At 42.4% G+C, this 16,161-nt stretch overlaps 2 protein-coding genes across 2 annotated transcripts; one reads left to right on the top strand and one right to left on the bottom strand.

The window, feature by feature from the left end:
- The first annotated feature begins 3,648 nt into the window (after positions 1-3,648).
- Positions 3,649-11,068, top strand: pcgf6 (polycomb group ring finger 6). Its single transcript, XM_023970434.2, has 10 exons — positions 3,649-4,116; positions 4,305-4,404; positions 4,510-4,606; positions 6,558-6,613; positions 6,712-6,771; positions 6,969-7,089; positions 7,352-7,379; positions 7,591-7,689; positions 10,392-10,478; positions 10,596-11,068. The coding sequence occupies exons 1-10, from the start codon at positions 3,955-3,957 to the stop codon at positions 10,644-10,646; spliced, it is 861 nt and encodes a 286-aa protein (XP_023826202.1). The 5' UTR covers positions 3,649-3,954; the 3' UTR covers positions 10,647-11,068.
- Positions 11,069-11,747: 679 nt separating this feature from the next.
- On the bottom strand, positions 11,748-15,686 carry inaa (internexin neuronal intermediate filament protein, alpha a). Its single transcript, XM_023970512.2, has 3 exons — positions 14,361-15,686; positions 12,506-12,630; positions 11,748-12,352 (listed from the first exon to the last, which is right to left on the bottom strand). The coding sequence occupies exons 1-3, from the start codon at positions 15,429-15,431 to the stop codon at positions 12,136-12,138; spliced, it is 1,413 nt and encodes a 470-aa protein (XP_023826280.1). The 5' UTR covers positions 15,432-15,686; the 3' UTR covers positions 11,748-12,135.
- Between the last annotated feature and the right edge of the window lie 475 nt (positions 15,687-16,161).

Below are 16,161 nucleotides of genomic sequence, written 5' to 3'. Positions count from 1 at the left end.
AAGCCGAGGGACGCAAATGCCATCGCAATTCAATTAAATATATAGTCTTTAAGTTATTTCTAAGGAATTGTTTTGTATTATAACTGACTTTCAATAAAGTGTAGTGTTTCCGTGATATTGAGAACTCTGATGTCATTCATTCTTTAGCATTAAGCATGCAAATGTTGTATATTCAGCTGACCCTGCATGGCCTTAGCTGTGCTCCACTGAATCCACTGAACTACACTGAACAAAAATATAAATGCAACATWAAGTGTTGGTCCCATGTTTCATGAGCTGAAATAAAAGATGCCAGAAATGTCCCATACTCACAAAAAGTATTATTTCTAAAAACAATCTATGCACAAATGTTTTTTTACCTCCCRGTTAGTGAGCATGTTATCCTTTGTCAAGATAATCCATCCATCTGACAGGTGTAGCACATCAAGAAGCTGATTAAACAGCATGATCATTACACAGACACAMCTTGTGCGGGGGACAATAAAGGCCACTCTAAAATGTGCTGTTTTGTCACACAACACAATGCCACAGATGTCTCAAGTTTTGAGGGAGCATGAAATTGGCATTTTGACTGCAGGAATGTCCACCAGAGCTSGTGCCAGAAAATGTTATGTTAATTTCTCTACCATAAGCCGCCTCCAACATCGTTTTAGAGAATTTGCAAGTATGTCCAATAAAGCCCTTTTGTAGGMAAAATCGAATTCTGATTGGCTGMGCCTGGTTCCCCAGTGGGTGGACCTGGCTCCCAAGTGGGTAGGCCTATGCCCTCCCAGGCCCACCCATGGCTGCGCCCCTGCCCAGTCATGTGAAATCCATAGATTAGGGCCTAATGACTTTATTTCAGTTGACTGATTTTGCTTATATGAACTGTAATCTTTGAATTTGTTGCATGTTGCGTTTATATTTTTGTTCAGTATAAGTACTGCTTGACTATCGTGAACTACTGTGAACAGAAAATAGATTAATGCTAAATATCCACAGCCAAGATGGGCTGGATTTATAATATTTTGTCCTTGTCTTCAAGTTTGTCTTCACCTTCATCTTCAAATATTCAGTGTAATGGTCAGTGGATACAAACTCTGACCCAAGATTGAACCATGATTTTGTAGTGAATTCAATTTTTGAATATTTTTTCCTTCCTGACTTGACTGTTCTAAGCGTTTTCCAGTATCCAATCATACATAATCAGTGCAGCTGGATCCTAACGTACTCCAACCAATTATTATTTTATTTTTTATTTCACCTTTATTTAACCAGGTAAGCCATTTGAGAACAAGGRCTCATTTACAACTGCGACCTGGCTAAGATAAAGCAAAGCASTGTGACAAAAACAACACAGAGTTACACATGGGATAAACAATCGTACAGTCAATAACACAATAGAAAAATCYGTATACAMTGTGTGCAAATGACATAAGGAGGTAAGGCAGTAAATAGGCCAATAGTGGCGAAGTAATTACAATTTACACTGGAGTGATATATGTGCAGATAAGGATGTGCAGGTAGATATACTGGTGTGCAAAGGAACAGAAAAACAAAAACAAATATGGGGATGAGGTAGGTAGTTGGTTGGATGGGCTATTTACAGATGGGCTGTGTACAGCTGCAGCGATCGGTAAGCTGCTCTAACAGCTGACGCTTAAAGATAGTGAGGGAGATATAAGTCTCCAATTTCAGTGATTTTTGCAATTCGTTCCAGTCATTAGCAGCAGACAACTGGAATATACCTGCTGGAGCATGTGCTACGGGTGGGTATTGCTATGGTGACCAGTGAGCTGAGATAAGGCAGAGCTTTATCTAGCAAAGACTTATAGATGACCTGGAGCCAGTGGGTTTGGCGACGAATAGGTTGCAAGGACCAGCCAACGAGAGCATACAGGTCGCAGTGGTGGGTAGTATATGGGGCTTTGGTGACAAAACGGATGGCACTGTGATAGACTGTATCCAATTTGCTGAGTAGAGTGTTGGAGGCTATTTTGTAAATTACATCGCCGAAGTCAAGGATCGGTAGGATATTCAGTTTTAAAAGGGTATGTTTAGCAGCATGAGTGAAGGAGGCTTTGTTGCGAAATAGGAAGCCAATTCTAGATTTAACTTTGGATTGGAGATGCTTAATGTGAGTCTGGAAGGATAGTTTACGGTCTAGCCAGACACCTAGGTATTTATAGTTGTCCACATATTCTAAGTCAGAACCGTCCAGTGTAGTGATGCTAGTCGGGCGGGCGGGTGCGGGCAGCGATCGGTTGAAGAGCAGGCATTTCGTTTTGCTAGCATTTAAGAGCAGTTGGAGGCCACGGAAGGAGTGTTGTATGGCGTTGAAGCTTGTTTGTAGATTTATTAACACAGTGTCCAAAGAAGGGCCAGAAGTATACAGAGTGGTGTCATCTGGGTAGAGGTGGATCAAAGAATCATCCGCAGCAAGAGCGACATCATTGATATATACAGAGAAAAGAGTCGGCCCGAGAATTGAACCCTGTGACACCCCCATAGAGACTGCCGGACAGCAGGCCCTTCGATTTGACACACTGAACTCTATCTGAGAAGTAGTTAGTGAACCAGGCAGGGCAAGTAATTAGAGATACGAAGGCTGTTGAGTCTGCCGATAAGAATACGGTGATTGACAAATCAGGAGCGCCAAGGGGTGATGGATGATAATTAAATATGGTACTTGAATAGTGGACAGGAATGCAGAATTGAGAAGGCAGGAATGAGAAGGGAGATGAATGCCTGTGCTGCTCAGACTTGCTGCTGTCAGATTCAGAGATGTCCCACTCAACATGCTCCAGCACAACGCTCCCTGAACACTCACAKAGTAACTGTGATCTCAAAGCAGACAAGGTAGAGGTAGGAGTTGACACACAGTATGTTAAGTGTACATAAACCAGTTTGCATATGATTTGAAGGCTTTAATTGTTGAACCACAATCCAAATGGTACCACACACCATAAGGAATAATTACTGTATACATTGAGTCACTGAATCCCTGTTTTAAAATATGAGAGATGCAACAACCAAGTGAAATACTGAAGAACTTCTATCTGATGGCATATGATATGAAACCATGAGGACTTTTCTGCTTGCAGGGCTGGGTTCTGTGCTCCCTGCTGGTCAGGGTATATTACTGCCATGCAACCATTCCTCATGTTTCCCTTTATCTTGCATGGCCAAATTAATAGTTAGAGATTTTAAAGACCATTGCCTGACGGCACCCGATCCATACATTTAGATCCATGTATAGCTACCAATAGTAAACCTATAGGAGATTACGTTTTATAAAACTTAAATAAACCAAAAATTAAAAAATTAACATATTATTAAGTATGTTCTAATCCAGGGCTCTCCAACTCTATTCCTAGAGAGCTACCCTCCTGTAGGTTTTCACTCCAACCATAATCTAGCACACCTAATACTAATAGCTAGTTGATAAACTGAACCAGGTTAGTTACAACTGGGGTTGGAGCGAAAATATACAGGAACAGGGTTGGAGACCTCTGTTCRAATGATTAATTTATGTAATATTCATGAATATTCCTTAATTTGATGCACGATAAGAGAAAGCAACTGTGCTCCAATCTATACGTTCTATTTCTAGGGGACTCTGCTCAGCTTGGATTTCATTGGCTAGTTTCACCACCATGGCGCCAACCCGGAAGTTGCTGAAAGTCGAAGGACAACAAAAGTAGCTAGCTAGCTAYCAACTGTTACATTTGGTTTCGTTAGTTTAATTTGTGCAAACGTTAATGGTTAAAATACGTATGTGGTTAGTAGGTAGTCCGTTAAGGTAAAGATAGGACTGTTATCGTTGTGTATTCATTGAACTTGCAACCGTAGCCAGCACGCTTGCTAACGTTAGCAACACTGCCCCTCAACGGACAGACCAGGGTCAGGTGAATATCAATTTATTGATTKATTGAAAAATTTATTGGCGTAGAAATCAACCCAAATTGCAGTAACATGGAGGACAGGACCAAGGAACTCGAAAGACCAGGTTGCTTGAATGTCGGTCAGAATTCAGAAGAGGCGACACCAACCGATGGTAGCCGCCAGAACAGTGTTGACAACGATGGCTCGGAAGACCACGATGGGACATCCAATAATGTTGACTCCGAGGATGAGGTACAGTACTGGAGACTTGGGCAATATCTAACGTTAGCGTTTCTTATATTGCTAGAGTGGCGAGTCATAATATACTGTTATGAATATGGTAACGTTAGTTACATGGCAGTTACAATGGTTTGTACTCTGTAAATGTGATGCACTGTAATGTAGAATGACATTATGCATGTTTTTGCATCTTTTCACAGCCCGAACTTCCTCTTAATCAATTCTACCCATATATCCGCTGTGCTCTCTGCTGTGGATTCCTCATCGATGCCACCACCATAACAGAGTGTCTGCACACTTGTGAGATACAATGATTGAGATGAAAATTCCTGAAATATGAATGCAGTCACTTCAGTCTCATCACATTAGTCATAACTGCTTTGTTATGCGTTTTCCCTTTCCCAGTTTGTAAAAGCTGCATCGTGAAGCACTTCTTCTACAGCAACAGGTGTCCCAATTGCAGCATTGTGGTCCACCAGACACAACCACTGTACAATATAAGGTAAGCGTGCCTGCCTCTGATGTCTAAGAGCACACATGCTCTTGTTTTGTTCAATTGTATCAGAGGTTTTGAATTTGAAGACATCGGTTCATGTTGTTTATGAGAGTTGTTCAAAAAGAGCGATCAAAGGTTGTTTTTCTGCTTGTCCTCATTAGTGTTCTTTTTAAGGTGARGTTTCTATGGTTACCCTCCCTGCTGGGGAGTTACCTGGTACACAATGTCCTGGTGTGACGCACAGGTACTGATGTGTCTATCAGTAGATGCCACTTTTATCCATTCCAAGCACACACGCTTATCTACTGAACCGCTCTGCACAACTCTGCCTTCTGCACAGTCCAAAGGGACACAAATGTACAGATGACTAACTAGCCAAGAATCGTCTGTTCTTTCAACCAATCGATTGGTGGAKATTTTAAAACATGTATTTTTACATATATAGACATACCCTATGTTTGAATAAAATCAGCTATATCTAGGCTACTGAGCTTGTCTGATGCTTTAAGCACTGTGATTTAAAAATGAAGACACAAATTACTAAAGAGGGAGCCAGAGATCAATCCTGTTGCCCCCTGCTACTGGCCTTCYCAGATTCTGCATTATGCTSCTAAGTTGCCGGTAATAGGCTACACCAGCGGTCGGCAACCTTTACCATTTGAAGTGCCATTTCTACCGATCTGCGTGCCGGTTATGATTTTCACATGCACATTTTCGTGGAACAGTTTAATTTAGTTTATAATAGTCTTCATATCTCAAAATGTAATGTGGTTAATCAAATTCTATCATAATGAAAATGATACAAATCTAAAAGTAACTTCTATTGCCATTGCCAATATGTAAAAATAGCCTACATAAGCCAACAAAACTTTGCAGCKCGCAGGTAGAAAATATCCTGATTTAAAAATAAGTATCCTATAAATCACATTGGCTACACATGGCCTGTCTGCAAGGAACTTGAAACATTGTATTAACATGGTCAGGCCTGAAGCTCCTGCTAGCAAACTTGCAACGTATAAAATATTCTGGGCCCTCAGTTTCCCAGGCCAGTGAGCTCCAGACAGACAGACACAGGTGTAGGCTATTTTGCACAAGGGATAAGAATTAATCAGGTAGGCCTATTTTATGTTTCCACCGGATCAGAGCATAACATTTTGGTATGCTGAGTGGTACTCGAAAGGGAGATAGCTGGAAAGATTTAAAAAAATAGGCTACGTTGAGGAACTATTGTCATTCTCAATGGATGTAAAAACAGACTTTGTTTACCTGCTGTTTGAGGCGAGAAAAAAAGAGGTGGTTTGAGGAGCTCTGCAGTCATGGTGAGTTAAGGCAATCAGAAATAGTATCAGATCCCCAAATGGGCACACTTTTATAGGTCTACATTACGCGCAGAACAAGTAGACTAGTCTACTTTTATATGCGGAATCAGGTGCGTGTCCACTCCTACAATGACAACGGTAGGACTGTAATAATAATAATATATTGAATGCATTAACAGAAATTACCGTAACCAAACAAACATTGTAGATTAGAAATTATGGGAATTAATGGTAAATGTACTACTGGTGATACTGGTGTGCCATCCTGCCTCCACAATGGATTAGTCCCCTCTGACAGGTGTGAATCAGACAGGTGTTTCGTGTGRCATAATTTGTTTYTATATATTTGCCACTGCTCAACTAAAAAAATCTTGGTCGACCAACAGCCTATCGACCAAACAATRGACCAGTTGACTAAATGGGTGCAGCCCTAGTGCAAACTCATTTTAAATGAAAACGTGGCCACAATAAACTGACATTTTCACTGAAACAACGTGTACAGAAGTCCGCTTTGCAGCAGATAACTATAACTCTCCCATTGGCCCATTATCAAGGAATATAGTGATCTATAGGCTAATACTCAGTTATACACAGGTATGTAAATACTTACTGTATGGTGGGTATTTTTACCTCCACAGACCTGACAGACAGTTGCAAGATATTGTTTACAAGATGCTGCCACATCTAGAAGAATGTAAGTATCCACAAGCCTTCCATTTTTCACATTTTCCCATGTCAATCTTTTGTTTGGCAGTTTAAATGAATATTGTTCTTACTCTATTTTCTTTGCAGTGGAGAGAGCAAGGATGATAGATTTTTACAAACAGAGAGGACTGGAGGTGCCTAAACCAGGTATAAAATACTTATTTGTTGTTGATGTTAATTGTTTTTGGCAGATATGTGATGGAGCTTTGTTTATATGAAGGGTTTGCGTATTTGAAGACTGAAGACAGCCTCTACCTCTGGTGTTAGCCATGTGTCAGTCTCTGTCTGTCTCCTTGCTGTGTGTGGAACATTCCCCTAGTGCTACTGTTTCTCTGTGACCTCAGTGGTGGCGTCCCCCGCGGTCKCTGTGCTGAAGAACCAGAAACAGAGGAGGGAGTTGCTGCCCCAGTCTATCTTCACCATCCCTCCTGAACTGGATGTGTCTCTGCAGCTGGAGTTTGTGGGGTGAGTCTCTCCCTAGCATTAGTATCTTCTATTTGAGGGATGGGGGATATTCAGTAAGCGATTTTGAAACGTTATTGTTTATGTTTGTCTCTGGTCATTCTTGWCTCCCCAGTAGATGGTGCTGGTGTGCTACAGTTCTTCCATTGAGTGAATAGGCACTAGGGCGAACATTTCAAGTTATGAGATTGATGGTTAACTTTACATAATTGGTTGCAGGGATTAAGAAAATTCTATGTAATGTTGTMTTTTTGTTTTGATCCAGAGCGGAAGAAGGCATTAACAACTATAAGGTAATTACTGCTGACAAGCTCTTTTCTCGAGTTTTAATGACAGTTGTACGAGACTGTTAAAATAAATAACAGTATCAGCGATAATGCTGCTATCCACTATATAGGAATGGTCATACATAAACTAATGTTGTGAAATGTAGTTTTAGTTATATTGATATAATGCTCAAATGAATAAGGGATTGAAATCTGTAACACTGGTGTACCTGGCCAGCCTTTGGAGAGGCGGTACGTGCGAGTGTCGGGAGAGGCCACTGTCCGCCATGTGGAACTTTTCATCAGGAGGAAGATGGAGCTGAGTCCCACCTGCCAGGTCAGTGGGAGGAGTTTCACATTGACTTTACCAGGATGTCTGATGAGGTTATGAACTATCTGAAAGGGAAACCTGGCAAGATGCCAGAAAGAGAAAGGCAAAAATATATCCATGCGGTATATCTGCTCGTTATGTGAGAGGGCTCTCTGRTTCAAGAAAGAGGCATGTTTAAATGTCATTGTGTGTATACCTGTGTGTGAGGAACCCATATCAATCGCATCCCCTAAAATATACCTTAGTGGCCTGCATTGTTGCAATTCCCAGGCAATCTAGGGCATCCGGGCTAAGCAGCTAAGTGAGAGGTCAATGCACCTTAAGCTCACCCAAGGACAGAGAGAGAAGAGTGTTATTTTGTCTAATATGAAAGTGCAGAGTGTAACAACACAACCAGGGAGCAGAGCTACCTGTACATAGCGTGTTCAGCAGTAACACACTTGGACAGGGATTATAGGCTTAGGGTGATTTCTTGGCACTCACTGGCCTCGTCTGGGGAAACATGGGGAGTAAGAGTTGCAGAGGACAGAGGAAGGGTAACTAACCCAGAGCTCAGCAGTGGTCCGAGTAGCAGGAGAACAGATTGTAAGCACTGTCACAAAAGCATTGACGTTGTCCAGAGTTCTGTTCATTTTTATTGAGGTCAGTTCTAAACCAGGGTGGAAATGTGATTATTCAGAAATACTATTTCTATGTCTTATTGAAATTGATCAGTAGCCTTTTTTCTGTTTTCATTTGCACATCCCAAACTGCAGCTACCAGTTTCCCCTCAGATATGCCCCCCATTACATTGGAGTCATTTAGCAGATGCAGTGTTCTAGYGTGACTTACAGGAGCAATTAGGGTTACTTGCCTTGCTCGAGYGCACATCGGAGGATTGTTCACATAGTCTGCTCGGGGATTCYAAACAGTAACATTTCGGTTACTGGTCCAACGCTCGTAACTGCTAGGCTACCTGCTGACGACTCCCATGTACAGTTGAAGTCGGAAGTTTACATACACTTAGGTTGGAGTCATTAAAACTCGTTTGGCAACTACTCCAAAAATGTCTTGTTAAAAAACTAAAGTTTGGCAAGTCAGTTAGGACATCTACTTTGGTGCATGACACAAGTCATTTATTCCAACAATTGTTTACAGAACAGATTAGTTTATACATTACTAATTCACTGTATCAAATTCCAGAGAGGCTCAGACATTTAACATACATTAAGTTGACTGTGCCTTTCAAACAGCTGTGGAAAAAATTTCCAGAAAAATCGAATCGTCATTGCTTTAGAACGCTTGGTCTGATAGGCTAATTGACACAATTTGATCAATTTGGAGGTGTACTGTGGATGTATTTGCAAGGCCGAGGCTTCAAGCTGCTGTGTCCATCTTTGCTTGACGTATGGGGAACACAAAGAATCCGCCAAGACCTCCACAAGTCTGGTTCATCATTGGGAGCAGATTTCTCCAAATGCCGTGAATGTACCGCGACGTTAGTCTTCTACATAACAATAGTACGCAAGTATATGACAAACACCAATGGGAACCTGCAAGACGCAAGCCGTCATACCGCTCAGGAAAGGAGGCGTAATTCTGTCCTCCCTAGAGATGAACGTACTTTGGTGCAAAAGTGCAAATCAAATCCAGAACAACAGCAAACGGACTTTTGAAGATGCTGGAGGAAACGGTACAAAAGTATCTATATCCCACAGTAAAAAAGTTCCTAATCGACCATAACCTGAAAGCGCTCAGCAAGGAAGAAGCCACTGCTCAAACAGCCATAAAGAGCCAGATACGGTTTGGCACATTGCACATGGGGACAAAGATCATAACTTTTTGGAGAAATGTCCTCTGGTCTGATGAAACAAGAATAGAACTGTTTGGCCATAATGACCATCGTTATGTTTGGAGAAAAGGGGGAGGCTTGCAAGCCGAAGAACACCATCCCAACCATGAAGCATGGGGGTGGCAGCATCATGTTGTGAGGGTGCTTTGCTGCAGGAGGGACTGGTGCACTTCACAAAATAGATGGATCATGAGGTAGGAAAATTATGTGGATATTTTGAAGCAACATCTCAAGACTCAGTCAGGAAGTTAAAGCTTGGTCGCAAATGGGTCTTCCAACCGGACAATGACCCCAAGCATACTTCCAAAGTTGTGGCAAACTGGCTTAAGGACAAGAAAGTCAAGGTATTGGAGTGGCCATCACAAAGCCCTGACCTCAGTCCTATAGAACATTTGTGGGCAGAACTGAAAAAGCGTGTGCGAGCAAGGTGGCCTACAAACCTGACTCGGTTACACCAGCTCTGTCAGGAGGAATGGGCCAAAATTCACCCAATTTATTGTGGGAAGCTTGTGGAAGGCTACCTGAAACGTTTGACCCAAGTTCAACAATTTAAAGGCAATGCTACCAAATYCTAATTGAGTGTYTGTAAARTTCTGACCCACTGGGAATGTGATGAAAGAAATAAAAGCTGAAATAAATWATTCTCTCTACTATTATTCTGACATTTCACATTCTTAAAATAAAGTGGTGATCCTATCTGACCTAAAACAGGGAATMTTTACTAGGATTAAATGTCAGGAATTGTGAAAAACTMAGTTTAAATGTATTTGGCTAAGGTGTATGTAAACCTCCGACTTCAACTGTATGTTATCGCTCAGTGTATCACTCTCATATGATGTCATGCAGTCTGTTGAAATGATATGATGTTGTGGTGCAGGTGGATGTTGTGTGTGGAGACCACCTRCTGGACCGTTATCAGTCGCTGCGAGAGGTTCAGGGCTCCGTGGGAGACGATGCTCTACAGGTGGGTCCACTCAAGACCCTATGTACTCCTAGTCACTCTCTGGAAGTAGCCCTGATATCGTTAGCATCCATTTATGAGTTTGTGTGCTTATTTTCTTGTATGTGTTTTTATTCCCAGGATGGTATTTTGGTTCTCCACTTTGGACTGGTGCTGCCTGCTCACATGTGAGCGTGGGAAAGTGGGATGGATGTGATCCTGATATTAATGCTGACCTTCAGGGAACCARGGTCTTCATTCTTGTTACTAATGCCTTACAGAATCAAGTCTTCTCCTCTCTGCCTACTTGCCTGACTATTTTCCAGATGCCTTCTTCTGTAAATTGTTATGGTTATGTTAGTTTTCAGTCTGAGAGACTGAAGTGATTTCAGAGGGCTCAAAGAGAAAAAGGACCCGTCATGCTACTACTACCAAAATCTCATGTTTTTGAAACACTAGTTATGAGTTAAATGTACACTGTATCTGTAATCTGTACTGTTTCCTTATTTTACATCATTTTAGAGCTTTGAACATTTGTACAGACTGTCTGTACACTCTTAGTGTCACTTCATGTCATTGTTTTGAATATTGATTAACCATTCAAGTTTTTCCTGACCAGAGTTTAGAGACACACAGCTGTTACTTGAAGATAATTCAAACAGGCCTTTTTGAAACAACCAATACGACAAGTTGGGATTTGATACATGCAGTTTCTCAATATTAACACTAATAAAATACTATGCAATATTATATACCCATTGCTTTTTATTGGGCTACATTTTGCATTAGCRGGTGTGGATATGGTAATTATGTTATTCTGATTTCTGGTCACATGTGGATATGCTAAGGATGTTTATGTTTTGACCTGTAATGTGGCTCTGAAGAAGGAACGTGACTCTAGGGCTGAGGCTTGATCTGTTCAGTGCAGTGTCATACTCTTAGTCACTGAGCTAGGACTATCCCTGAGCTCATGCAGTAGCCAGAGCCTTTCAGAGGGGGACAGGGAGGTTATGGGAAGTCTTCACTCTACAGTAACTAAAATGAGAATAACGARGTGTTTGTCTTTAGCAGGTTGTCGYCATTGAAAGGATGWTTTTCAAGTTGATCCAAATGCCAAGCCAATTAGCTGTGGAGAGTTAATATCCTCTCTCAGCTCAGTGTGTGGCCTGGATCTATATCAAACCTATTTGCATCCTTCCTGCTCTACTCGACTCGGTGGGGGATCTGAGAGAGCAGTGAAAATACTTCWGTCATTTATTGACAATGTTCAATAAATAGGGACAAAATGGTTACGGTACATTTTTAATGGCTTCATCAACAGAGCCCCAACTCACAAAAGTATTAGCCATGTACTGTATTTACATGGCATGACAACGAACGACAGAAGAGTTGGCTAAAACACAAACAGATCTGGCAACCAGGCTACAAAAATATATACATTTRGTTAAAATATTCWATTTGTTTAAATTACAAAATMATCACTCCTTTCAACTACCTACCTACCTTCCATARATCATATTACTAACAAAGACGATCTCGAATTCCACTATTTAAATTGAAACTGGAGAGTGTAGCAGTGCTCAGCTGCACATAATGCATCACAGTAATAATTTAAGATATACAGTACATTTGCTCTTTGCCTGTAGATAACTGGCTCGCAAGCTCTGAATTTATGTTGTCTCTAGTTGTTTGAGTTGATATCTGCTTCATCGCTCTTCTCCACTTTTTCCTCAGTGATCTCCTTGAAGCCATCTTTCTGAGCAGCCTCTTTCTCCTTATTGGTACTCCGTGCATAGCTTGAGGCACGTGGCTGGTATCCAAAGTGACTGGTGCCATGGTTCGAGGCGCCGAATAATATTCCTGTGCTAAAGTGAGTTTCCTCTCCCTCCAGCAGTTTTCTGAGGGCCAAACACCGGTCAAAAAGTATTTTGTCAATACATTTATAGCTGAGAGTGATTAGTGACTAACATATTGTAACATTATTTTTGAATGGTAATCACTAAGACTTTGCTAACAGACCCTGGTCACAGGTCCTGGTAGATGTAAATTACCTGTAGGCAGCTATTTCAATGTCCAGAGCCATTTTTACATTGAGCAGATCCTGGTACTCTCGAAGATGCTGAGCCATGTCATTCTTGATGTTCCGCAAATCATTGTCCAGGTGCCCAATGGTATCCTGTTTAGGTGAAAGGCAGAAACAAATTAGACCTTAACATCTCCTTTGCAGAAGGCCTCTCAGTACTGAATGTCATTACATGGACAAAGGAAAAAACTTAGTCCAGATGGGAATACTTAATCTATATCCTTTCCTTGAGCCCTACTCTTTGTTTAATCTGAATTTCCAGGTAACCATATGCATTGAATTATCTATAAGGACATAGTAGCCTAGTAGCCAATTTGTAAGTCGCTCTGGATAAGAGCGTCTGCTAAATGACTTAAATGTAAATGTAAAGTGTTCGCTTGTGGGTGGCAAGGAAGAGGATTTGAACGCTTGCGCAAGAGGTCAAAAACGGATGACAACTAATCCGATTTAGGGGAGTATAAATACACGGGGTTCATTCAGTATAATGAACTGCATTTGGTGAGTACTCTACGGGGTTGAAYCTAGGTTCGTAGACTACTCTGACGCAGACGTGCCGTTATGTTTCCTGTCATGTCAAGCAGCGTGATAGTGATACACTGAACAAAAATATAAATGCAAAACGTAGTGTTGGTCCCATGTTTCATGAGCTGAAATACAAAATCCCAGACATTTTCGMGGGGTGGGCACCTGCACCCCTGCCCAGTCATGAAATCCATAGATTTGGSCCTAATACATTTATTTAAATTGACTGATTTACTTATATGAACTGTAACTCATTAAAATCTTTGAAATTGTTGCATGTTGCGTTTATATTGTTGTTCAGTATATATGATGAACACATGACATCACGTCACACGAGCCCCCGCGGGCTCTCATGGTCAGTCGTTTAAGACTTTCTCAGCTGGACAGGACACGACATACAGCTGTGATGATTCAAGCAGAAGGTTACTGTTGCTGATATCTGCTAGAAATCCTCTTTATTTAGAGAGCTCGTGGGCGATCCTGCCACTTCGTGCGGTTGCAAATTTAGAGCATTTCAGAACCATGGACAGGGAAGGTTGACTTCCAGATGTGTCATCCCAGAACATACAACAGTCTCAAAATAATAACAATGTTTTAAGATGCAAAGACGGCTACCCATTGCAATATAAATCATGCATTGAAATGTGTTTATTTACAAATAATTTGCGTAATCTTACTTTTACATCATGCATACACATGATGTTCTCACTTCCCCAACACAGGTTCGTCTGTTCATCTTTCTCTCTCTCGGAGGACCTGAGCCCTAGGACCATACGTCAGGACTACCGGGCATGATGACTCCTTGCTGTCCCCAGTCCGCCTGGCCTTGCTGCTATTCCAGTTTCAGTTGTTCTGCCTGCGGTTATGGAACCGCCACCTGTCCCAGACCTGCTATTTTCAACTCTTAATGATCGGCTATGAAAAGCCAACTGAAAATTATTCATGATTATTATTTGACCATGCTTGTCACTTATGAATATTTTGAACATCTTGGCATAGTTCTGTTATAATCTCCACCCGGCACAGCCAGAAGAGGACTGGCCACCCCTCATAGCCTGGTTCCTCTCTAGGTTTCTTCCTAGGTTTTGGCCTTTCTAGGGAGTTTTTCCTAGCCACCGTGCTTCTACACCTGCATTGCTTGCTGTTTGGGGTTTTAGGCTGGGTTTCTGTACAGCACTTCGAGATATTAGCTGATGTACGAAGGGCTATATAAAATAAACTTGATTTGATTTGATCTGTGCAAGGAGGGGTGCGTGTATGTGTGAGAAAAAGAGCTGTCAAGTGCAAACAAAGTATTTTACCTGCAAACCTGCGATTTCAAGATTGTGTCCATCTTCTGTCTCTCGAATCTGCCGTTCCAAAGACTCGTTGATGCCACGTAGGGTCTCCAACTCAATTGTCTTGGACTGCAGTTGTCTCCTGAATTCGTTGATCTCCTCCCTGCTGGCCCGCATTGCCTCATTGCTCCTGGTGGCCTGCTCGTTGAGATTGGCAAACTTGGATTTATACCACTCTTCCGCGGAGTGCAGGTTCTTAAAAGCCAGAGTCTCGTACTGATTGCGGATCTCTTTCAGAGCCGAGGTGAGGTCGGGTTTGGCCAGCTCTACCTCGACTGACACATGAGCTGCCTGMACCATACAGCTCAGTTCGGCCACCTCCTCGTCGTGGACCTTCCTCAGGAAGGATATCTCATCCAGGAGGCCCTCCACTTTGCGCTCTAGATCCAGCCGCGCCATGGTGGCGTCATCCACGTCTTTTTTGAACGACCGCAGGGTCTGCTCAGCCTCCTCGCGCGCCCTTATCTCCTCCTCATATTTGGCCCTAAGCTTGTGCAGGTCTTCTTCTAAGTTGTCCCTATCGATGAGAATGTGGYCTTTCTCGCTGCCGATCTCCTCCACTTGCGCGCGAAGCTCGCGCATCTCCTGGTGGTATAGGTCCGCGATGCGGGATGGCTCGTGCTGCCTCTGGCGCAGAGTCACCAGCTCCGTCTCCAAGACTTTGTTCTGCTGCTCCAGGGTACGCACTTTCTCGATGAACATGGCGAAGCGGTCATTGAGACCCTGCAGTTGTTCTTTCTCATTGGTTCGGGTGACTTTCAACTCATTGCTGAGGACGGAGGATTGAGTCAATTCGAGGCTGTCACCTGGAACCGTCGAAAAGGAAGAAGACTGACCGGTCCTTCTGTAGTAGCCCAGCGATGACGCATTGCTGCGGGGGAGAGACACRGCAGACCTGTAACTGGTGGAGGACACAGAACTGCGGGAGGAGGCGGAGGGACTGCTCATACGAGAGGTTGAGGGTGAGAAACGAGGGGCGTCCCCGAAYATCTTTCGGTAGGACGACGAGGTATAGTGGTCAGATCCGTAGTTCATCTTTGCGGTTGGCAAGAGAGACTTTGGAAAGCTTTGGCTGCAGTACTTATATAGGTTTAGGCAGACCGACCCAATACACACGGAGTTTTACATTATCACCATAACATAAGCGCATGATAGACGATTTTCTAAAACGAATCTATTTTAATAAAACGTTAATAGGKCTAGACTAACATATATATWTTTTAAATACATTGATATTTTCTACTATTGTGAGGTGGAGGCTATGTTCCTTTCCCCAAGCATCGATGGAACTGTCCACTTGGTGCAGTGCTGATGTCAGAGGATTTGTAACTAATCGTGCAGGTGTGAGCTGCTGCAGCCTGCGAAACTAGACATATGTCTCTGGGCTCTATAAACTATATGGACAACTCGTTCGGCTTAGCTATGTTTTACATCACTGATTCTGGTCGTGCGTAATGACGCTTGAACACAATTGAATTGCCCCACAAATATGAATTCCCCGGTTMATCACCATGCATGCACCTCATGACACCGGCAGATGGAGACGTAGCCTTATATTTGACCTTTTCAATGGGATTATAAACGTGATATGTTTACCTTGGAAGGGAAAGAGTTGTGCTGCAGCCTAATAGCAGTGTTTTTACGCACAGTCTGCCCACTTTCCCTCTTTTTTTGCACAGACTGCTCATATCTTATGCAACCGTGAGATCCTGTCATTGGCATCAAAGTCGATCTGTCAACTCTGATCTGAATGGGGAGAGGTCAG

This window comes from Salvelinus sp. IW2-2015, linkage group LG25, assembly GCF_002910315.2.
Source record: "Salvelinus sp. IW2-2015 linkage group LG25, ASM291031v2, whole genome shotgun sequence".
Classification (NCBI taxonomy): domain Eukaryota; kingdom Metazoa; phylum Chordata; class Actinopteri; order Salmoniformes; family Salmonidae; genus Salvelinus; species Salvelinus sp. IW2-2015.
The sequence above is the reverse complement of the archived record's forward strand: the minus strand, read 5'-3'. Positions and strand labels throughout refer to the sequence as shown.